The 24,572-nt window shown below is 38.0% G+C and overlaps 1 protein-coding gene across 3 annotated transcripts; it reads right to left on the reverse strand.

Annotated features, from left to right (window-relative positions):
• Positions 1-11,323: 11,323 nt before the first annotated feature.
• Positions 11,324-16,234, reverse strand: LOC115991980 (sulfite exporter TauE/SafE family protein 3-like). Of its 3 annotated transcripts, none has more exons than XM_031115996.1 (12): positions 15,300-16,234; positions 14,792-14,969; positions 14,035-14,235; positions 13,891-13,955; positions 13,755-13,782; positions 13,567-13,658; positions 13,409-13,495; positions 13,259-13,309; positions 12,832-13,053; positions 12,266-12,359; positions 12,013-12,153; positions 11,324-11,899 (listed from the first exon to the last, which is right to left on the reverse strand). In XM_031115996.1, the coding sequence occupies exons 1-12, from the start codon at positions 15,516-15,518 to the stop codon at positions 11,823-11,825; spliced, it is 1,455 nt and encodes a 484-aa protein (XP_030971856.1). In that variant the 5' UTR covers positions 15,519-16,234; the 3' UTR covers positions 11,324-11,822. The 3 variants fall into 3 exon arrangements, with proteins under 3 accessions (XP_030971856.1, XP_030971854.1, XP_030971857.1); XM_031115994.1 differs by having other exon boundaries at positions 11,577-11,899; positions 13,409-13,501; positions 15,300-16,231; XM_031115997.1 differs by having other exon boundaries at positions 11,577-11,899; positions 13,409-13,501; positions 14,792-14,951; positions 15,300-16,226.
• Between the last annotated feature and the right edge of the window lie 8,338 nt (positions 16,235-24,572).

Raw genomic sequence — 24,572 nt, forward strand, 5'->3', positions numbered from 1 at the left:
AGAAATTTCCCAGTTCGCACAGCTATTGCAGAAAGCTAGAAAGACAACTCAGTCTTTAAAACCCAATTCAAGTAAAAGAAACGCCCCGCAAGCTATAATAGTGTCCACTGGAGAGCAGAGAAGGAAAACAGAGGGAAGGGAGTATGATACGCCCCCACCCTTACCATGTACTCCTAAGAAGCTGGATGTGTTGCTTGACAAGTAGATAGCAAACGGGATCTTTAAACTTAACCAGGTTTTCAAAGAGCCCACGGAGGAAGAAATGAGAGATCCTCGCTTCTACCGCCTGCACAACCATGTACAACATCCCACCACAGAATGATGGGCGCTTCGTAGATTGGTGCACTGCAGGATTAAAGAAGGCACATTGGAGCTAACCCAGCAGGAAGTTCAAAGAAACCCACTCCCAAACCACAAGGAAAAGGGTGTAGTAGCAGTAGTATATGCACAGACCTAGGAGAAGACGAGGAAGAAAACTTGGCCCTACCTGCCGCGACGATTACCACTCTGCAGCAGAGTGCCAAGTTCAAAAATCTATTTGACTTGTTGGGATTTACAGCAAAAGAAAGGAAAATAGCCACGGAGGTTTTGGTAAGTATCGCCTTTAGGGCAGGGGTGGAGTGCCTGCCAGCAGAAATGCCAGATGACAAAGCCCTCCTACAGGAATCAACATAAATCACGTTTAGTAGTAAGGATATGGAGGTAGGATACCCAGATCACAGGAGGCCTCTTTATTTAGCAGCAACTATAAATTAAATCTCCATCAAAAGGGCCCTGGTGGATACAGGTGCTTGTAAACCTCATTCCGTTGAGCACCTTGCAAGCAGCAGGAATTTAAAAAAAAAAGATCCAAGGATGCCCGATGGAAGTAACTGGGTTCGGCGGAAGAGGTTAGTACACCACAAGCCACATTCAGTTGTGGTTGAAAGTAGGCCTTATAGCTTCTTTAGCTCGTTTCCACGTGACTAGAATGGAAGTATCCTATCATGTGCTTTTGGGAAGGCCTTAGTTGCATAAACACCGACTGGTCCCATCCACTTACCATCAATGTGTGAAAGGAAGATTGAATGGCAGGATGATACGCATAGCTGCAAACCCCTCGCCATTCGAGCAGGCAAAGGCCCACTTGGTGGAAACCATGTTTTATGACCAATGGGCTCCGTTTGGGGAAAACTCGGTTTCAAAGTCGCAAGGAACCTTCGTGCCTAGGTGGGAAGATGTCCAAGGAGACCTAGAACCCGATCTCAAAGAGCTATTAGCACGAAAGAAGAAAAGAAAAGAAGCGTCTGCCGCAGAGCCAAATGAAACACCTCAGTGCATCAGGGTCCGAGGCCTTGACGGCAGGATTGTGTATAAGTTATGAAGATGCGTGGGGCCCACAAATGAGATGCAAGAAGACAAGACAAGATTGTCTTCCACCACCCATTCTGAAGGGGTGGGAGTAGTTTTGTATCATGAAGAAAACAAGGCAGTGGCGCTGTCATTAAAGCTAGAATTCCCCTGTTCAAACAACACGGCCGAGTACAAAGCCTACCTAACCGGGCTTGCCATGGCTCTCGAAATGGGAGTCAAACATTTGAGGGTACTGGGAGATTCGAACTTGGTTGTTTGCCAGGCCAAGGGAAGCTTTTCCTTAAAGGAGCCAAACCTAGCCTAGCCTAGCCTTATACAAAGCTATGGCCTAAAGAATGGAAGAAAAATTTTCAACCTTCGAAAGAGAGCATGCTCCGAGGAGCGAAAACCGGTTTGCAGACGCATTAACCGCACTGGGTTCGCAAATAATCTTCAAAGGGAGTAGCACCAAGATAGAAGTCAACAAGAGAGAAGAATCCATCATTGAGGCGTTGAAGGAAAATTTCCGGGAGGAACAGGGCGAAGGGGATTGGCGGATCTCCATAAAGGAAATCTTAACAAAGGGAGACGATATAGTAGAATTTAAGACACTAAAAGACTACGTCTTGGTAAAAGAAGAGTTATACCGCAGGATGCCAAGTGGGGTTTTATCCAGATGCATGGGGCAAGAAGAAGCCCAGAGAAAATTAAAAGAAATACATGACAAGACTTGCGGGTCCTGCGGAGAAGTTAGCCTTTACCGCAGACTTCAGGGGTAGGCTTCTATTGGCCAAGTATGGGCAAAGATGCAAATCAAGTCCAAACCCAGTGTGGGACCTGCCAGCTTATAGCAGACAGGGAGGAAAGTTATGCTGTATTCGTCAGCGAGGATTGGAGAAGCCTTGTCACGTAGTACCTAATAGAGGGCATTTTGCCACAAAAGCACAATGAAAGATACAAACTTAAAAAGTTGGCAACACGTTACTTCTTGCATAACATGGTCCTTTTCAAAAAGGGATATGATGGGGACCCTTTGAGGTGTTTGGGCCCTGAGGAAGCAAAAGAAATGATAAAAGAAGTACATTTAGGGGAATGTGGTGAACACTAGGGGAAGAAAAAACTTTACAGATGCCTACTGCAGATGGGCTACTACTGGCCAACCATGAAGAGAGATGCGGCATAATTTGTAAAAAGGTGTTATAGTTGTCAAGTACAAGCCAACTTGATTTATACCTATCCACAGGGCTTGTACAGCATGGTCACCCCATGACCCTTCCACACTTGGGGGCTAGATTTGGTAGGGCCAGTCAACCCACCATCACGTAGATATATATGGATATTAGTGACTACAGAGTATTTTACTAAGTGGGCAGAAGCAGTGCCACTCCGTAAGGCCACAGGGGGAGCAGTGGCAAACTTCATCAAAGAAAATATAATTGTGAGGTTTGGGGTGCCCCACAGGATCATTAGTGACAACAGCACACCATTTGTCAATGGTGATTTAAGGAGGATGCTAGAGTTCTAATAAGTCAAGCACCACAGGTCATCACCTTATTACCCTCAAAGGAATAGGCAGGTAGAGGCAACAAACAAAACTCTCATAAAGATCATTAGCAAAATGAGCCAAGAGTATACGGGAGGATGAGCGATGCACCTGCCAAATGCTTTCTAGGCTTACAGAAAATCACCAAAGTCAACCACAGGCTTTTCATCCTTTTCCTTAGTCTACGGAACTGAGGCAGTGAGTCTAGTGGAAATAGTGACACCGTCCCTGAGAGTCATGCAGACACGAGAAAAAGAAAAAGAGGGAGAAGTCTTCGCGACAGAAAGGATCGAGAACCTAGAAGGGCTTGATGAAAAGAGAGAAGAAGCCCAGAAATGTAGCTGAAGATACAGGCAAAAGATGACTGAAGCCTACGGCAGGATGACCAAGGAAAGAGCATTTGCAGAAGGACAACTAATGTTAAAGGTGGCAAGCTATGTCAGACGAGGCCTGGCAGGACCATCTAAGTTTGCACCAAAGTGGGAGAGACCCCTTGTAATAAGGGAAGCGTATCAAAGTGGGTATTATCGCCTAACTCAAATGGATGGCATGGACTTGATAGATCCCATCAATGGGAAATGGCTGAAACGTTATTTTGCTTAGGGGAAAGAGTTATGTGGTTGTCCCTTTTTTTTGTTAAAAAAAAAAAAAAAAAAAAAACTTTTATGTTTCCTTTACTTTTTTTTATTTCTCCAAATGACTATGTCACAAAAGAAAAAGTTGTAACGTGCTTTCATGAGCATGTAATGGAAAAATACTAAATATTAGCACCATGTCATAGCAATAGTAAAAGAAGTAGCAAAGTGTAGCATCATGATTACAAACCCAAACTGTGGCAAACACACATCAAATAACTACTGTTGGAAACATATAAGTGTTCTGTGCAACATAACAAAAGCAAGAAAGCAAAGAAAAGGGAAGGGAACCGCGCCATCATCACTGGAGTCCAGAAATGAACTCTAGCCTCCAAAATGACTGGGCCCATTAACGTCGGAAAGAAGGCGCTCACAACAACCCTCCAAATCCACCACCTCTTTCTTCAAAAACTCGATACGGGCAGCTATAGCATCAACGATTGGATGAACTCTCCTCATAAAAAGGGCACGGGCAACTTCACGAAGATGATCAAGAACAAACTCCATAGCAAAACCCATGCTAATAAGCTCCTGAATCACAACCCTCCACTGTAGGATTCTCTCGGCAGAAACAGAATCAATGAAGTTATGATCAATATCGTTCAGCACGCATCCTAACATCTTCAAGAAATGCTCCCTAGCAGAATGGCCAAGACGGAATTCTCGCATAAAGTTGCCACAGCTGCTATAAATCATAACCAAGTAAGAAACGCAATCCTCATGAACTTGGAAGCCATAAAAATTCATGTAAGGAGGACCAGAAGCCCAGAAGTCTGCCGGGCCAAGGTTGTTAACCTCCGGCTAGTCAAAGTGGGCGAAGAAGGTTGCAGCATCATCCGGGATGACGGTGGAACTGCTACCCACCTTAAACTGAGAAGGGGCAGTAGGAAGTGGACCTAAAAAGAAAAAAAAAAAAAAAGATGCAAGGCAAAATAAGAAGCCGTGGTCTGGGAAGAGAAGATTTACAAAAAAAAAAAAAAAAAAAAAAAAAAAAAAAAAAAAAAGGATGTAATAAAAGAAAGAGGAAACTTGCTAGAGCTACCAAGAATGGGAGTTGCAGGTGTAGCAGAAATAAGTACTGTAGGTACAGTAGAAGCAGGAGCAGTAGGTATAGCTGAAAAGGGTGTTGAAGGTGTGACAAGAATATGCGCTACGGGTTTGGAAGGAGTAGTCATTTCCACGCCTACTGCAATTCCTGACCCCTCAAAAGTCTCTGAAAGCAAGGAGATAGGCGTGCAAATGAAACGCAAGTACAAAAAAGAAGGGGAAAGAACAGGGGAGGAAAGATACATACCCATGAAATCAGAGTCGGGCGAAGCACTCTCCTCTTCATCGGAATCAGAAATCCTTTTCTTCAGGATGGGCGTATCATCGGGATCCTCGAGAATGTCATCGGACACCTCAGAGGATAAGTTCGTATCAAGACCACGGGTAGCGGAACCAGGAACGGAGGAAGGGGTAACAACAAGGGAAGCACTGTCCTTTGCAGCCTGGGAGATAGCTGCAAAAGGGTCACTGGTCGAAATAACAAGCAACAGAATGGAAGGAGCGGTCTTGGTTCGAACGGCGATAGGAGAAATGGCTCTCTCTGGAGGAGTGGGTATCTCGGCGGACAAAGGTGTAGTCTCACTAACTCCTTCGATATGAGTACCCTCTTCTCTGGGTACCAGCTCGGCAGAAGAGGTGGGAGCTTTGGTAGGAGCCTTATATGTAGCAGTAGAGGGAGCGAGTGTTGCAAATGCTACATCAGCCCCATCAAAAAAGCCTTCCATGGGTATACCCATGGAGGCGGAAATCTCCTCGGCAGAAGGGCGATATATGGATAGAGGTTCGAGCTTCTCCTAAAAAAAAAAAAAAGGGGGGGGGAAGAAAGTGAATACAAATACCGACGTGAAGACCAAAGAAATTATTAAGCAAAAACAAAAGACACATGGCAGAAGGAGCACGTGCGAAAAAGGAAAAAAAAAAAAAAAAGTGAAGAAAAGAGACTTACCTCAAATTCGGGCTCATCAAGCAAAATAGGGCGGGTAACTGACGAGTCTTCCTTATGTTTAGACTAAAAGGAAGGAGAAGAGGAAATTAACCAGGTTAGCCGCAAGAAAGTTAAAAGGTGTTTTTTGTCAAAAAAATGGGAGAGATAACTTACCCTCCGTTCAGTAGCAGATATGGGATGAGGGGTTGTCTTCCTTTTGCAACCGCGAGTTCTGCTAGCCAGAGAGGCACTTGTAGGTGGTAGTGGGGTGGCAGGCTTGGTTTTGCCGACAGATTTGAGCTTGGCAGGAACTTTCTTACTCGGTACAGAGATGTTTATTACTTTAACGTTTTTCTCCCAACCAGGAGGGTAATCACCAGCATGCCAGTTCCATCCTTTTTTCTCTACGTCCCATTCAAAAATGGCTGACCGGTTTTGTTTCCTAGCATACACCAAAACAAACTTAGAAGGAAGAAGCAAGTGGGGGTTAACCGAGACAACCATACCTAGCCCATCAGGGGGAATAAGAAAGAAGCCACGACTACCCACTAGCTTATCCACAAATGTAGTCATCACCGCGTCCCAATAACCGTGCATGGGAGGAGTACAGAGACCCTCCCTTAGTGAACCGGGAACTGTAACGGTGTTGAAGCGCTACCTCCAAAATTCAAAGGCAGTATGCTGTAGGAAAGGGCGGACTGAAGTAGGAGATTCCATGAGAAAGGAAATGTCATCAGGGATAACTTGATCCAACCCAAACTGCCTTCTCACTAGGTTGGCAAGATAGTGAACAAACTTATTGTCTTCATCGGCTAGGTAAGGCAGCCATCCGGCATTAATGGCCGCTAGATAAGTAATCCCTGTTTCATCAAAACTAACCAAGGGGGTAGTAGTTCCAAAGGTGTCAACAAATGAACCCATGACAGAATCCATACATGTATAATTTGCACCCAAGTTTCTATAGGCCCTCCAAGAAAAACCAATGCCCTCATCAAAAGATTCAACCACAGAATAGCCAATGGGTTTCAAGCCAGACCAGGGAAAAGCAAGCGCAAGATCGGACTTAAACCTACCGCAAAAGTCAATAATTACTCTCGGACATGTCTGGTGCTTATCTCTAGCAAAACAAGCAGATCTACACTTTGTCAAGTACTGAACACAACGCTCAAATAACAATTGCTGAAGTATGGTATAGTGAACGGAAGAGGTAACTATGTTGCAGGACCCAGCCTAACTCTCATCACTACAAATAATGTCTAATTGGACATACAGATGCCCCAGGAACATGGGGGCCAGCGACAAGCTCACCCCAGCAAATATTTTAATAGCCAAATGAAAGTACAAAGGCTTTATGGCATAGTGGAGCTGGGACCTAAAAACAAATTTACAAAGCCAAAACGCAATAAAAGTCGCACGACGAGCAGCTACAGAAAATTTAGAAGAAGAACTAACCCAGTATGACAGCTTGGCGTTTCCGGCCATCCTTTTCCTCAATTCAGCCTTAATGGCCTCTTCCTCTAGAGAAAACTCTAGAGTGGCAGGATCAGCATCACCAAGAATAGGTAGGAGTAACTAATTAGCCACATCTTCAAGGGTAACGGTGAGTTCGCCGCATGAGAAAAAGAAGGTGTGGGTGGTGGTACACCATCGTCGGACCAAATGTCAGAGGTTGTAGAGATCCCGGAAGTTCGACAGGCAGCGAGATGAGACAATAGCTTTCAAGACGCCGGCCCGTTGCAACAACCCCATAAAGCCCGTATCGGATAACTCACCGTCAACCCATTCTCTCCAACCCAAGGCAATGCCAGACCCAAATTCAAAATGAATGAGTACGGGAAGTGAGACGCCTTGGCGAATGGCTAGATCGGGGATTGAAGATGCTAACGGAGTTGAAGAGACATCGAGGTTTCGCCGGCCAAGGGCAAGCCATACACGACCCGGCGGCGGTGACGCATAGTCACCAGGAACTTTTGAAAAGTGAGGGTGGACTTCATAGCACGGATCGATCAAAGGGGTGCATTCACTGTTGGGGTCGCACCATGTCTCTTCCCTAGTGGACTGTTCCGAATCGGAGTGTTCCGTCTCCTCACCTACATCAGGAACGGCGGGAGAGTCGGAATCGATTGCCTTCCCTTTACGACGGGAAGAACCTTGACTTTTCACCGACGACATGGTAAGATGACTTAGTCGGAGAAGATGAGTATGGGTGTTTGAAAAGAAAAAGATAGTGAAGAGTAAGAGACGGGGAATATGTGTTCTTGGAAAAGAAGGAGTTTGTGTTTAAAGTGCAGAAGGATTCTTCCTTAAATACCTAGGTCATTAATAACGGCACGAAGGAAGGTGACGGGTCAGCCATCAGAATGGGATGAAATTAATGAAGCGGCGGCTATGCTTAGAGAATAACTACCAAACTGGGAAATTCGAAGAGAAAACCCTGTTTGCAGCAGGAAGGGGAAAATATATATATATATATATATATATATATATATAAAAGAAGGGGTCCACAACTTAAAAAAGACCAGCAAAAAAAAGAAGAAGAAAAAGATGAGAAGAGAGAAGGGCAGAAACGTCTTTTCGTTCACATATGAACCGCAAAAACGTTTCATATGTTCAGGGGGCCAAATGTTGAGGGCCATTAGTGAGAATCCAGGTAGAAAGAAAGAAAACCCAATAACAAGGGCAACAAAGAATTGACAAAGCAGACAGCAAAACCATTAGGCCCAAGCGGCAGGAATAATGGATCACAGGCCCAAAAAATAAAAAAAATGGGTCTTCAAGAGGCAAGTGGGCTTAAAGAAGCCTGGAAAGAAAGAAATAGCATCCCATGAGCAGTGTATGAGGTAGAAAAGCGAGAAAGGGCTGCCACAGGCCCAAATTAATACAAACTAAGAAAGTAAGGGGTTTATGGCAGGCCCATAAACCCTAAGGATGAGAATAAGGTTATTGGGCCAAGGAAGCCCAATGAAATTAGTAAAAAGCCCATGGGAGTGTGAAATTAGCAAAAGGGCCGAAGAAGCCCAAAGAAAGAAAACGAGTCGAGGATGCCCAAAGGAAAGTCAAAAGGGACATAGGAGCCCATAAATAAAAGCAAACCAGTGGCCATGCCAAGCCACTGAGAGAAAGAACAAACGGCTGGCCTAAGAGAGGCCCAGCAGGATTAAGTTATTACGGTAGGAATAACAGTATAACATTGCAAGAGATAAAGGCAACCAAGGAGTGGGCCAAGGAAATGTAAGACTCGTCATCAAATAAAACCCAGTTCCTGAGTGGAGCGGGAAAACAAAGAGCAGTCCACATAAGAGGTCAAAAAACACGGACGGCGAGCCTCTAAATCACGGCAGACGAATGGGAAGCAAGCAAGTTTTGGACACATATAGAATGAAGGCACGCGCAAGGCCTAGGCAGCACCAACCTGTACCCAGCCAATATAGAGCATGGTGAGGTCGGGGGGTTAGAGGATCAGAGGGCATGGTTTGGTGGTGGGGAGAGGGGAAAATCTATTTTTATGGTTCTGGCTCAGGCTTTTTCGGAGAGGTGTCCTGCTGGGATGGCTTACTACCTAAAAGAGGCAAGCTGAGTTGGAACCATTATGTGCATGCCATGAGGGATAGGGAGAGAGAAATAACCTAGACCGTGGCAAGAAAGGGTGCCACAACAGACCAGCAAACAAAATACACTTCCTTGTCTGGCGATGGGAGGACGACACACAAACGAAACAGTGATAGTCGGCCAGTACACCCAGACCAGATAAAGGGAGTTAAGGGTTAAAATAGTAAAATTAGGTCACGACAGGCACTATAAAAGAAAGGTCTTATTGTGAACAGAAGGGGGACAACAGAACTCGGAGAAGGAAATAGAAAACTTAAAAGAAATAACAAAGAAAACAAAGTGAGAAGAAAGAAAGAAATAGTGAGAATTAAAAAGATGGGCATGCACCGGTAGATTAATCCCTTCTCTCCCTCATGAAATCTGGCCCTCTGTAAGAAAAAAACTCGAAAACACCTACGCAGAAAACCACTTAGGCCCGTTTCCCTCAGAGTTGTTAACCTCTACGACATGACTCTTTCCTGAGAGATTGATTGCTTTGAGGAGGGACGTTCTTCCCTTTGTGGTTATGCTCCCGCGGATTGAATTTCCGGCCGATTTTCTCAAGTATTCCGATTAACCCATGATTATAAGCATTTGATGTTCTCTGTTATTCTTTTTTCTTTCTCTTCCGTAAAAAAAAATAAATAAAAATCAAAATCAAAAAATAAAAAAAGAAGGAAAACAAATAGTATTTTTATTGTGATTGAAGTTAAGGGCTATTTGGTCAATTCCCCATTAAAGTGGCTAGATATTTTCTTTTTATTTTATTATTATTATGTTTGCCTGCCACGATTTGTCTGAAACAATTTCACCTGCCGTGAACACGTCCTTAGCAGATTTGGCCTAGTTTGCGCAAAAGCCGAACCAACTTAAGCTAAAGTTGGGCCGGTCCTGACTCTCTTATCTAGAAAACTTGGGCTTAGTGCAGCGGGAGGCAGCCCAACACCACTAGCACAGCCCACCCCCTTTACAAATATAAAGGTGGGAAAAAAAGCTACTAAAAGTTATCTTAATTTTTAAAAATGTTAATTTTGTTGTTCATTTAATAAAAAGTGAGACAAAAAGCAAAAAAGATGGAAATTATAAGCTTTCGAAGTGGATACCCATCAACAATAAGAAATAGGGCAAGATAAAACATAAACATGACAAATGGTTTAAGTCATTGGTTCAAGTTCGATCAAACAAAATTTGAATCAGAATTTGTTGGACTAAAATGGATTATAGTTCCTATGACCCTTACTCGGATTCTAATGGATTGAATTAGCTCAAAATGTCCCATATTTCTTTCACTTAAAAAAATTATCTCCTTTTCCATATTTCTTTTAATACAAATAAAAGAAAAGAAAAAAAATTGAATGCACATAAATCCTTAAGTTTATAATTCGATAATTAATTCTAATAGTTTACTAGTCTAATAACTATTTATACCAAATAAGAAAAGAAAATGCATATACATATTATACACGACACATGAAATAAGGTTCAAATCACCCATAAACTAAGTGTGATTTTGGATTAGTTTATTTTTATTTTTTGAAAGCCTATTGTTTATTTGCTAAAAGTTGGCAAAATTATAATTGTACTTTAAAAATGTTAAGGCTTTTAAAAAATTGTACATAAATAATAAGCTAAAAAGTTAAAAGGAAAAAACTAATCCAAACTCTTATCTTATAATATATATCGCTTTAAGAAATAAGAATAAAATATAACAAACTAGGTAAATAAAAAAAAAAAAAGAAGAATCAGGAAGAAAATCTATAATGAACTTGTGAAAAAAATACCCAATGTTAATAGCAGATTTGATATTGAAATGATTCATATATGAGAATTTCTTGTCAAGTTGATGAGTTATGTTATTATTATTTTCATCTAAAATATTACAATTTAATAAAACTTTATTATACAAACATAAATTGGAAATGAGTAAATTAAAAAAAGCTTAAATTTATATAATAAAGGCTTGATGAGCAGGTTAGGGTGGGTACAAGTAGACTCAACTGGCCAATTCAAACCAGATTGGGTTCAGGTTTGAAATTTATTAGATTAAAACAAGTTGTTATTCTTATGAACCATAGATCCCATACCCTATTTTTTTAGTTCGGATTCATGAATTTTCCGGTTGGCAAGTGCAAACTAGTCAGATCTTGCAGTTCTTTATCTGCTAAATGAACCAATGTCAAGGTTGTTCATATTTGTTATTCTAATTTGAAGAATCCAAAACCCCCCACAATAAGAAGAATGAGACACAGTGCGTTGTTTCAATCATTTGACATATACTGCATCGTCTTCTTTTAAGAAAGTAACAAACATAGCCAAATGCAGCACATCTTTTTTTATCTAATACTCCAGCATCATGTCCCTAATATAGACACCACACAACTCATCCCTAGTATCTTTGAGAACTACCCTTAGATGATTATGGAACTTTCCAGCATCCAATCATTGCTTTTCAAGGTTGCCAACATATAACTTCATGCAAAAAAAAAGGTAAAATCTAGAGAGCGTGTAGGTTGAAGCAGTGCCCGCCTTCATACTTGAATTAGGTACAGATCAATTGGTGCAAAGAGCAGTACCACAAACCAACTGTCATTAAAAGTTATAAACTACAAAATACAAAGCCTAAGAGTGGAGCTTTTATTTGATATATATACTGTAACAAGCCTGATATATTGCTCTTTGCAGGTTTCAAAGAATCTGGTTGCCTGGTATGAGAAAAAGTTTGAGTTAGGCTAAAAAGTCACAGGTTTTAAGTCTATTTGCAGAGGCTATAAAATCCCAAGTGGTCCCTGTGCTGAATCTTTTTGATCATGCGATCTATGCCAACCCCACCTGTTTAACAAGGAAGAGAAGTCGTTAGCACTTTTGAAATTAATCCAATCTGACTAAAATCAATGAACAGAACACCAAGGAATATATGCATGTTTGCCCCAAGTGACACATACCTAGTAATATTGCGCTTATAAAAATTGTCGCAGCCAAAATGAAGATAATCAAAGATGCTCTCCCTATCATTGCAATCACTTTTGTTACCACATATTGTCCAACGAGAGCAGCAATGATCGCCACAGCAAAAAAGTAGAGAGCTGCAGGGTGTAAATAGAAAATGACAATTATTTATGCTGAACTTTGAAAGCAATTCATGTCTCTAATACTTGTTTAAGGTAAGATCTGTATGGTGGTGCTCAAATTGCTTACCATAAGGATGAGGGAAGCGTTTTAGAAGATAGTATTCCACCACAGACATGGATGAGGAAAATGCCATGACAAATGTGGCTGTGGCACTTGACACCTACATGAAGATTCTAAATTATTCAGTCCATGAAAGAAAAAGTTGACTTTAAGTTGTAAAATAGTATAGGGATGTTTTATAATTATAATAAGGCAAGATTACTTTTTGAAAGGTACATCGAAGTTTTTTGTTTTTATTCTAAATGTTCAAGTGAAAGTGAGTGCCAAATGATACTGTAACCATGTATGTATTACACTAGCTTAACCACCAAATCAACTCTTTTAGAGTTTCTTCCAAAGATGGCTTACTTCAAATATGTATAACTTAACCATTAAGAAATGTTTTTAGAGTTTGTACAATAAGATTATGCTTGCTTAGTTCAAATACCTATAATTTAACCACCAAGTGAACTATTTTAGATAAGAGTCCCTTAAAAAAGAAGATGGTTTGAACTATCAACAGCTTACTGGATAAGTAAACACAAACTTACAGCAGCAATATGTTATAGTTTTACAAAAAACATAAAATATACCTGAGGAGGGATTCCCAGCTCCAGAAACAGTGGACCCAAAATGAACCCTCCACCAAGACCAAGCAACCCACCAATAATTCCAGCTACAATGCCACAGACACAATAAAGAACCAGCTGGTGTACTCGTAAATTTATGCCTGCTTCTCCCCTTGATGCAATCACTCTCCCCCCTTTGTACAGGCCAACAGCCTCATATGATGTCGCTCCAACTGTCACGGGGATCTAAAAACAACAAGAAAGGAGAACAATCAGTAATGATGCATTAGAAGTGGATTTCTATAATTTTAGGATCAAGTCCACATCTTATCTGTCATGCTTTGCCCCAGTTCTTAACAATGAGGTTGTGATTTCATACCCAAAATAGCCACCTAAAGAATAATGAAATGAAGAAATTAATCTGTTCCTTTATCGATGTCATAGAAGGTACCTGCAAGAGGTTTAAAATCCAATATGGCACTGAACAAGTTGTTGTGTAATTCTGTGTCCAACACATTAGCATCCCATCAGTTCACTAGTAGATGACAAAATCAGAGAACTCCAAAATTTACACTTTTATGATGAAAATTGAAAAGTAAACCTTGGCAATCTGCAATGCAAGGACTATGACCCAGACAGCAACAATAATTCCAAGTTCCTTCCAGTAAATGTTCTCAAGAATAGAAACCTGGACCTGCTACAGAAATGAGTCCTGGAAATCATAAATCATGGGTGTAATTACTGCCTATATATTCTAACCTCTGATTTTTTTGAGTCCTTGGTTTCTGTATGAGCATCATTGCTTTGGCCTTCAGGTAGAGGTCTGAGTTCAACATCTGCACTACCAATACCTGATTAAACGGGAAGTTAGCCTGGCAAAATGATTCTCTAAGATACCCAAGATAGACTTGGAGCACCAAACCAAAAAAGTTTCATGACCAACTCACCACTTGATTGCAAGCGTTGAGCAGCCTCCTGAAAACCCCCCAAAAAAAGGGTAAGAAATGGAATAGTGGGTGGGCTAAATTAACATAGAAAAACACATCAATGTCAACATTGAGTGAGAGCAAAATTTCAGACCACCTTTTTAGTTATGGTTTCCTTTTTCCATGTCTCAACACCCTTGAGGAAAGCCTTAGTTGACATAACTGCATGTCAGGATGACCAAATCAAGGGAAGTCATCGAAGAAGAAGTGGAGAAAAGACTACAATTTAAACAATATATACCTATGAAGATGATAATTAACAATACTGTGATCATCCACTCAGCAAAAATCACATTGAAAGAAACTCCAATACTAATTCCCAGCACCAACATTGGTTGAAATAGAAGAGCCAAGTTATAGTCAATGATGGGCAGGTCAAGGGTGGGATGCCTTTGCCTTAAATTGTAGAAAACTGTTGCAGCTGCTCCCCCCATGATCATACCTGACCAAAACAAACCAGAACAAAGACGATCGCTGACAGGTTCTTCAATAGAATAGTGCGATGTAATTCAGCAAAACAGCCTTTTATACAATATAATCTTGGCGATTAAGTATGAAAACTGTATAAACCAAATGCTAGCTGCTCTCAGGCTCCAAGCTACCACACTTCCATTTCAGGAATCAAACAGATAGTAATATGAAAATGATGCTCGGATAAGCAAAACCAAGTATAAACTGCTGCATTATATCAGAAAGCTTATGGAATGACTGATAGAGTGCCTATTGGATTTCCATGGTATCAAAGAAGTAGAGATCTTTATCTGGGTAATGGCACTTGCCACTCTGAGTCCTAGCAAACCTTTGAATGAACTCGGGTGGCTTTGAGGGTAACTAATTAAGGTTTATTTCTTAGATCTAATCCTCCCACTTTCCAATAACTAATTACATATGACAAGTTAGAACTGAGCAGAGATGTTAGGCTTTTTTAATTCTAAATAACTTTTCAGTGACCCGAATAACTGCTTAAGGCATGAAAAACCAGTGATGAGGGTACTTACATTTTGATAGAGCAGTTGATGATTTCTGATCAAACCCAATAATCAAGGTTAGCATTGGAACAAAAATTCCACCCCCACCAACTCCTCCCACACTCCCAAACGCTGCCCCAAAGAATCCAATTATTGCTCCCACCACTATCTTCCAGCCAAATTTCATTTTCTGTCCATATATCTCAAGCTATAAGAACGATATTCCAACATTTTCAGAAAACAATTTATATACTTAGAATCAATGCAAAAGGTTGCTTTAGTAAGAATCTAGAGTAAAAAAAAATTCATTTGTTTGAAGCAAAAATATGAGAAAATATTAGCACATATAATTCTTTAATCCTTTTAATAATTTTGTCAACTTCACAAATTAGTTGAATTTGCTAGACCAGAAACATAGAAAGTCAAATTTTCCAACATTTCTTTTGCAACGAGAGTAAGAATAAAGAATGAACTAAGAATTACATGAAAAATCCTATGAACCAATATATCGATCCTAAGTTATGAAAGATGGACTTACTGGCCAAACATGTACATATGGATGACTTGATCTATTATGGTGGCCTGGGGAGTCTGATACTTTCATTACAAAATGAGTTTCAACCTCTTCAGTCACTTTGTAACTTGAAACTTTGTGTTCCGAACTTTCTTTTGTGACAACATACATAGAAGCCATAACAAGTAAAGCAACCATTCCAATCAATCTTGATCTCCACCATTCTGATCCATTCCCAGCCATTATATATTTCAATTCTCACCTCCCTTTCCCTCAAAACATCAAACTCTTATAGAATTTACCTCAAACCCAGAACTCAAATGGAGCATAAAAAGTTAACAACAAACTCAAATTTGAACAAACTCTACTTCTTATACACAGCTCTTCTGCACTTACAGCACACTAAAAAGGTGTAGACCAAAAAATGGAAAGCACACCAAGGAGCTAACGTGTGTGGCTCTTTTGAGTTGAAAAAGAGTCACCAAACTGAACTGAATTTCGAAAGAGCTAGCGTGTGTTACCTTAAATGGAAAGCACACCAAAGAAGTATTGGTGAGGCACCGCTATGCATGTAACATAATTGCATGACCTAGAAAGGAGCTTGAAACCGTAGATGTGAACTCTCTCTTTCACTCACTTCTCTCTCTCCAATACTTTCATGAAGTTTTTTCAAAGGGTAAAAGTTAGTGTTTAGGGAATAAATTCTTCAAGATTAAAACAAAAAAGAGCTACTGTTTTTACCGTTATTAATAATAGAACTTGGCTTTGCGCATGTGAAGGTGCTTTGTGTTTATATGAAATTCCGGAGAATACACGCTACCCCTTGTAGAAAATTTAAGTTCCTTGGCTGAGAGGGAACAGTCTCAATCTTCTTCATGAAGATAAGACATTATTGAATTTGCTTTTGGAGGTGATAGAGAATTGATTCGACTTGTTTAAGCGTAGTCCAACTAAGACACTGTAATTCTGATTTGGGAGAACCTTGAAGTAGACTTGTGACCACTAAAGTCTTGTATCAACGAACTGTTAATAAAAAGGTGAATGAATTATGCACATGAACATGATGGATCCCAAAACTTTTGTAGTCTAAGCTTTTGGATGTGTTTTAATCATGCATGTGCATTAATCATTGTTAGCATAAGGAAATTAATGGTTACTTACGAAATACGGCGATTTGGTATTCACTCCTCACATTCATGGTGGACCTCACCATAAATTTAATTAATTAATGAGATTCGCCAAGAATGTAATAGGAGGAAACACCTTACTTTGGAAGTGTACCTAACTTGAAATCATGACTTGAAGTCACAATTTACAATAAATTGTGACTTGTATGTACTATGTGTACACTAAAGTGTGTGCAATAAGCCGATCTCTTACTCATTAATAAAAGATACTTTTTAAACTCTTACTCAAATATAACTAAGCCCATGGGTTGTGTTTGTTTTCACACACCATGTTATATATACACACTTTTGTGTAACAAGAGTGTGTATCTTACTCAAATTATTGAAACTAATTGCACATCTTTGGACCTTAAAGTTTAGTTATATTTTCATTTTAACCCTTTTATGTTTGATTTTCTTTTCATATTGGTCCTGTAGTTTTGTTTGTAGTTTGAAGATTAAATGTCTTAATATTTAACAATTTTATGAAATACTACTATACTAGCTTTAAAATGTCGTTTAATGCAAATTTTTTCATTAATTTTACGTCAAAACAAACTGTAGCCTTACTTTAGTAACACTTCAAGCTCTGATAGGGAACTTGTAGCATAATGATAAAGCCGTTGATAAATGGTAGGCTGATCAATCAAATACCTATACCAACATAGAAGAGAACTTGGAGGAGTATATATGTGGAATCAATCTTGTAACTTTAAGGCTTAAGTTAGCGGGATAACTATGGATTTTTCTCACGCATTTCTTTTTTAAATTTTTTATGGAACTCTCATACATTTCTTGGTTGACATATCTTTGTTGGTGATGCTGCATTGCATCTATAAATCTTCTCTATATATGGCATGCCACTATTATATGTATCACATCATATTAATTATAATTATCTCAATCTGTTAGATTCTAAGGAATTAGGAAATAATGTATTAGAACTTTAATGTGTATTGTTGGCAAACCATGATCAAAACATTTAGTCTAGATTTAGGCTGCTCAAAGTGTGTTTTTGTGTAAAGTTAGAATCGAGTGTTCTGCATGATTTATTGTGTAAATCTGCAAAGCTCAATTGATCGAAAATTAGACTCGATCAATTGAAGCTCGTGCAGATTGTTTTTCTGCAGAATTTTCCAACTCAAGCCCAAGCCCGAGCCCATATGACATGTAGGGTTTTATGTTTTGTCTTAAGTATAAAAGGAAAAACTCTAGCCACATTTTACTGTTGTTGTTTATGTTGTATGTGTGAATCTCTTGTGAGATCTAGAGGTATTTACCTTCATACATACTTAGGGTTATCAAGATCAAGATTGATGTCGAGAGCTTGGTGATCGCTTCAGTTGCTGCATAAAGAGCTTAAAGAAAACACAAGTGGGAGTACTTGTGGTTGCTGTGAATCCAAGAAAGAAGTAGTCTGTGGACTCGGAGCTATCACGTGATTGTGGTAGTAAGTTTTCTACTCGAGATAACAATAGGATGTTAGTGGTCTAAGTCGCTATTGTAAAACTTCAATTCTTTCATAGTAGATCTGTTTTACCTTGATGATAGCTAGGTTAAATCATCTCCATATTTTTTACCGGTTTGGTTTTCCTGGGTTATCATATCATTGTGTTCTTTATTTTCCGTACTGTTTCAATGATATGATTTACTTGTGTTAACCTAGATTTGAAAATTTTACCTAAGTTAATCACTTGGCTAAATAATTAGGTTAATCTGTTTGTTTTTAAGGGATCTAAAAACATACACAATCTAATGTTGAAAGAGCGTTTGAAGCTTGTTAATAGATACACTAATGCTTTTATATGAAGTTAATTTTTTTATTACAGTGTCAGTAATTGGTTAATCTTTATTTATTTACCGTATTTGTTATCAACCTTATGTAATTTATGCTATATATGAGTCTAACGAATGCTAATAATAAAAGGTTGATTTGTTAATTTATTTAGTTTAATATAATTCACCCTCGCATAGTTACACATAGGGCTCTCCACAAGTCGAGTCGGGTCGGGTTTGTGCCCAACCTAGACTCGACCCGACCTTATCGAGTGGGGAAGATTTCAACCCGCAATCGACCTGAATGAAGTTTTAGATCAACCGGGATGGGTCGTATTGGTTTTCGAGTGTGAATCGATCAGTTTCGGGTATTTCTATATTGTCGGATTTTGGCTGAAATTTGGCTGGATCTCGTCAAATCTGGCCAGATCTAATGAGATTTAGTTGATATTCCTTCGGGTCTATGGAAATCTAGCAAAGATTTGGCCGAGATCTAATGAGATTTGGCCGAGTTAGAGTCGGGCTTACCAAAGTTTGGCCAAGTTTGAGTAGATATGGGCTAGATTAGCCGGATTTAAACATATTTGAGTGAGGATTTGAGCGGAACTGAGTAAAGGAAGGCCAAACATGGCCAAATCAGAGTTGAGAAGCGCCAGATTGTCGCCGGATTTCGGTCTTCTTTGAGGTTTTGTCGAGTGGGTTGGGTAGCTTGGATTTTTGAGGACGAAATCCGCCACTCGACCTGCTGGAGTCAGGTTCTGAAGGTTAGGACCCATCACCGACCCGTCGGAGGTGTCAATCTGGCAATGACAAGTCGGGTTGGTCAGTTCTAGCGGATCTTTGGTTTGCCTGGACAGCCCTAGTTACACGTGTTTGATTTTGAATTTGCTGGGTTTTGTATTTTTTTTTTTTTTTTTTGAATTTCTTAATTTAATTAAAATTTTAATTTTAATTTTAAAATTTTGAAAGATTAAAATTTCAATTAAAAAAAAAACTTTTGATTACCAAAAATTAATTTTTGGTAATCAATTTTTTTTTTTTTTTTGGTTGGTGGTTTTTGGCTATAGTGGCGTTTTGAAACACTGCTGTAGCCATTTTTTTTTTTTTTTAAATATAAGTGTCTATAACAGCGTTTTGAAACACTGTTATAGCTTAATTAAAAAAAAATCAGTCTATAGCAGCATTTTACAAACGCCACTATAGGGTATGGATCTATAATGACATTTTTGTAAAACACCACTATAGGTCTATAGTCACGGTACAATAGTGGCGTTTGTAACCGCCACTATAGAAAACATTGCTATAGTCCAAATGGGCCTATAGTGGAGTTTTTAGTATTACACAATTTTTTTTATTTATTTATTTGGTCTTCATTCTTCTTGTAAACTTGTAGTTTTGTTAATCTGTTATTCCCCCCCCCCCCCCAATTTTTCCTCACTTTAAAGTGTATTTGGTTAGAGTGAAAATAGAGAAAACGAGAAATGGGGGAAAAAATAGAAGAGATTTTGGGTAAGAATGGTGTTTGATAATTGGGTTGATTTTTAGGAAGAGAAAATGATGGGGTTGGCTGTTTTCTCCCTGGGCTCACCACTTTTTAAACACCCCCCCCCCCCCTTCCCCCAAAAAAAAGGGAGAGAAAATGGGGAGAAGAAGTGATTTGGATGGAAATTACCCATCTACCCCTCCTCTCCCCTAAACTAAAATACAATGTGAAATCTTTTTTTCTTTCTTCTTTCTTTTTTTTTTTTGGGGGGGGGGGGGGGGGGGAGGGTCCTATTTGCTAAATGTTTAGGCCATGTTTGGATTTTTATTTTTCATCACTCATCACTCCTTACTCAATTTTCGTTACCCATCACTCATCACTTAAAATACCCCATCACTCTACACGAACTTTGTTTGGCACCATCACTCAACTTATCATCGCTCAATATTTTTTCATTGTTTAGGGGACCCATGCCTGACACACTCACAGCCCCTAATAACTCTCTCTCTCTCTCTCTCTCTCTCTCTCTCTCTCTCTCTCTCTCTCTCGTCTTTTCTGCATTAGGTTGTATGGAGACGTCACTCCACCCTCTTCAGCCAACGAAGACAAGCCCAGCAACACCATCGTCTAGTCCAGCAGCGCCAGGATGGCTCTGCCAACTCTCCGCAAGTCCTCTTCGATCTTCACTCCACCGCAGACCATTCTCAAATCTCAAACCAAGGCCAAAACCCAATGAAAGAAGAAGAGGGCGATGGAGGCAGAGGTGCGGAAGGAGCTCGAACCCAATGGAAAAAAAAAAAAAAAAATCAATGAGACCCGCCTCTACAATCTCATCTCCTTTGCAAAATTTCAATACTTACCCACTATTCTATACACATTTTCACACTAAGAAAATTTTTATATATTTTTCTCTGCCTCTTCTCTCTCTTTGTTTTTCTTGCTTGGGTTATGGATTGTGAGAGATGAGAATGTGAATCTGATTTGACTTGGTACACAAAGATTGCGAATTTCTTGACTTTCTAAGATCTGGAAGCCTTCTGGGTCTTTGATTCAAATCTATGTTTGCAAAAAAAGTCATTTTTTTTTTTATAAAGGTTATGATCTTAAACTCCGAAACCCACTAGTGTGAAAGGAAAAAGAAAAAGAAGAAGAAGAAGAAGAAGAAGAAGATCACCGAACCCAGAGAGAAAAAAAAAAAAAAAAAGTTTGTGGCTAACCTCTAACTGGGATCAGTATGTTGTTTTAATTACGGAAATGTCTTTGAAAATAGAGTTATGGAAAATGAAAACACCTAAAATGTGTTTTCAGTTTCCATAACTTATCACTCAAAAATCAGGGAATTGAGTGATGGAAATAAAAACTGGAAACAAACTTATGAAAATCCAAACGGACTTCTCAGTCATGGTTCCCACCATTTTTGAGTTATGAGTTATGGAAACAGCAAATCCAAACAACCCCTTAACTTTCATATTTGCTGAATGGTTATCATTTTTTTGGTGGTTTGGTGGAAAGTGAACTTGTAGCCCAAAATTAGCTAATGCGCATTATGAAGATTATGCACTAGCTAGTGTTTGCCACAATTCAAACATTACTAATTTGTTCTTTTCTTCCATATTAAATTGGTTCCGATTCTTAAATAAAAAAAGATTCTTAAATAATAAAATAAATAAAAACTCAATGGTATAATATGGTGTTTCTAATAGAGATATTTAAGTTATATTTGGTAACAATTTTTGTTTTCTATTTTCAAAAACTTGTTTTTAGAAATATAAAGAAAAAACAATTTTCTTGTATTTTTGAAATCAAAAACATGTTTGGTTAGTTGAAATTAAAAAAAAAATATATATATATATATATATATATATATAGTTTTTTAAAGAAAAATAATAGAAAATACTAAAATATGTTGTTATTAGGATTTGAACTTTAATGTTAACTCATTAAATGAGATAGATTTATTAAATTAAATGCATATTTTCATTGACTTTAAATGAGATAGATTTATTAAATTAAATGCATATTTTCATTGACTTTTAAAAATTATAAACTGAAAACAACATTTTGCATGTTTTCAGTTTCTTTCACAAATTCAGTTTTAAGAACATTTTTTGTTTTCTGTCCATTTTGAGTTACCAAACAAGTTTTTTAGTTTCAAAAATAGAAAACTATTTTTGAAAATATAAAATAAGTGGAAAAAACAATTACCAAACATACCCTTAGAATTCAAATCCTCCCTCCCTAACTTAAAAATGTAGCCATAAAAAAAATTAAAAAAAAAAACCATATACAGCACCACAAAGATTTTTATTAACAAATTTTTAATAAAAATGGTGGGGTTTGAATAAAAATCCTCAATCCCATTCTTAGGTGGTGTTTGGATACAGATGAAAAGCCAGCGTCTGCGTCTAGCGTTTCCTTTTTTTCTTTTTCTTTTTTTTTAGATTCACTATTCAGCAGACATTATGCACTGTTCACGTACTATTCACGCACTGTTCATGTAATGTTCACGAAACCCACAACCACTTTATTTAGAAAAAAAAATATTAAAAATGGGCCCCACTTCACTATTCATACATTTAAAAATTATTTTGCTATAGTATTTTCAGTAAAATAAACGGTATTCAAACAGACTCTTAATGTTCTATTTTATGCTCTACTAAGTGTAATATGTCATGTGTCTAATTTTTTTTATTTTAAATTTTAGTTATTTTATAAGGGGGAAAAAACATGTGGCAAACTATAATTAATAGAGCATAATTAAGTTGAATACTCATAGTGAGAGAGAAGATTTTCATTCAAAAGGAAAATTATATCATTTTTTAGGTAGGAGGGGTAAACAAAAATGAAAATAAAAAATAAATAAGTGAAAGCTCAGGGTTCAAGGGGAAACTCTCCCTCGTCCAACTCTGCTAGCACCTCTCTCAGCTGCTGATGCAATTTTTTTTACCTCTCATTCTAAGATATGTAAGTTTACAATTATATCAAACTTTTATTCAATGGAATCTTCGTTTAGAAAAGTGAAAGGGTGTAAGTAGGTCCACAGGAACAAGACACAGGCAAATGGATTAGTGGAGTACTACAAAATTCGCCTGGTTGCTAAGGGTTTCACCCAAGAATATGGTATTAATTAAGAGGAAACTTTTACTTCATGTTGCTAGAGTGACCTCTATTAGATTTTAATTACAAATGTTGTTATCTGTTATTGGCCTTTTGTAGCTTAACCAGTACCTCTTGAGATTTCCAACAAAAACATCTACGAATCAAATTTCCCATCTCCCATTATAATTATTGAATTTATAATAATTATAATAATAATAAATTCTGGATAGATAGTGAGAGAGGAAAAGTTCAAACCGCATACAAAAATGAGATACGCTATTCATATCCATTTTGTTTCAATTTTTATAATTTATCCACACTATTTCTTTACAAACTCTCAAACATTGTAGTAATTATGTTGGAGCAATAGTATTGGTGGAGGCAAATAGGTAAAATGCTAAATTAAGCAATTAAATATAACAAAAGTGGAATTAAAAGTGTGCTGCACTAGTGGAGTAAAAGCCATATTTTTTTGCTGTTGAGCTATAGTGCACAACTAAAGATGGTTGTGCATTGTAACTAAGATAGTAAAAAAAAACAATATTTTATTAAAAGATATATCATTTTAATGTGGTGGTGGTGGTGGTTGTTGTTGTTGTTATTTATTGTAGTAGATATATTATTTTATTGTGTTGAATGCTAAAATAAAATTACTGATATTGGGTGTTTTGAAAAATGAAGTGATAAAGTAGCTTTTGTGGTGCCAAATTGCTAAATTTTTGGCACCACTGATACTGATGCTCTAGTTTGAATTGTTAAAACTTTAAATTTTGAAAATCATCCAAGAAGTCTCTTGGTTGCAAATGAATATAATAATTGATAGAATCAAAATAAGTGAAATATGCATAGTCATCTTAATCTTATATATAACTAGGTTATAACCCTTGCATATGGAGAGGTGCAGGTAAAAATAGCTATAATTAGACACACACATATATGGAACATTTTTACTTTATAAGTAATAGAATGTACACATTCACAATATTACATAAACAAAGTATAATAAATTTGAATTTAATATTTTTTATATTTTCTACATTTAGATATATGGATTTGTATGTAAATATAACTAACACAAAATTAAAGTATAATTGGAAGACTTGGCACAAAATTAGAATCTCATTTGGATTTTTGATGGAGCTTCTACTTTTATATATATGAAAATATGATTATTTGCCACTGCAAGAAAGAGCAAGGGGGTTCTAGAGATGCGTTAAAAGAATAATATTAGGAACACACCCCTTCTTACTCCTAAATCAATACCTTGCTTAAGTGTCAACTTGTGATTGGTAGATAAGGTGGCACAACATGCTCAGGTATTGATAAACCGGCATAAAAGTGTTAAAATCCAATTATGAGTTGACGCATAAATAAGGGGTGAATTTGAGCATGAAAAGGAATGTATCCTTAGGTGTACCAGCTTTAAAAAGAGAGAAACAAAAGCTATAAAAGAATAAACAATGGCTACCTCACGTGTATGACTATGATCAAACTATCCTTTCACTTTCAAGTTAGCATCGAAAAGGAAAAATAAATAAACATAGCCACTCAAATTTCAGACACAGTAAAGACAAGATTATATCTTTTAATTTTTTTTATTTTATAAAAGACAAGATTATAAGTCATGACTCATGACGCTTGTGGTGCCTGTATAATGTTTGGAGGTTGTCGGGAGACCAAACTTTCCAGTAAATGAGAAATGGATTTCCAATTCCTTCCCAATCTTTTCAAATCAAGAAGCCTATGTCTGTCTTTTTGTCCAATCAAACAATC

This window comes from Quercus lobata, chromosome 5, assembly GCF_001633185.2.
Source record: "Quercus lobata isolate SW786 chromosome 5, ValleyOak3.0 Primary Assembly, whole genome shotgun sequence".
NCBI classification, from domain to species: Eukaryota; Viridiplantae; Streptophyta; class Magnoliopsida; order Fagales; family Fagaceae; genus Quercus; species Quercus lobata.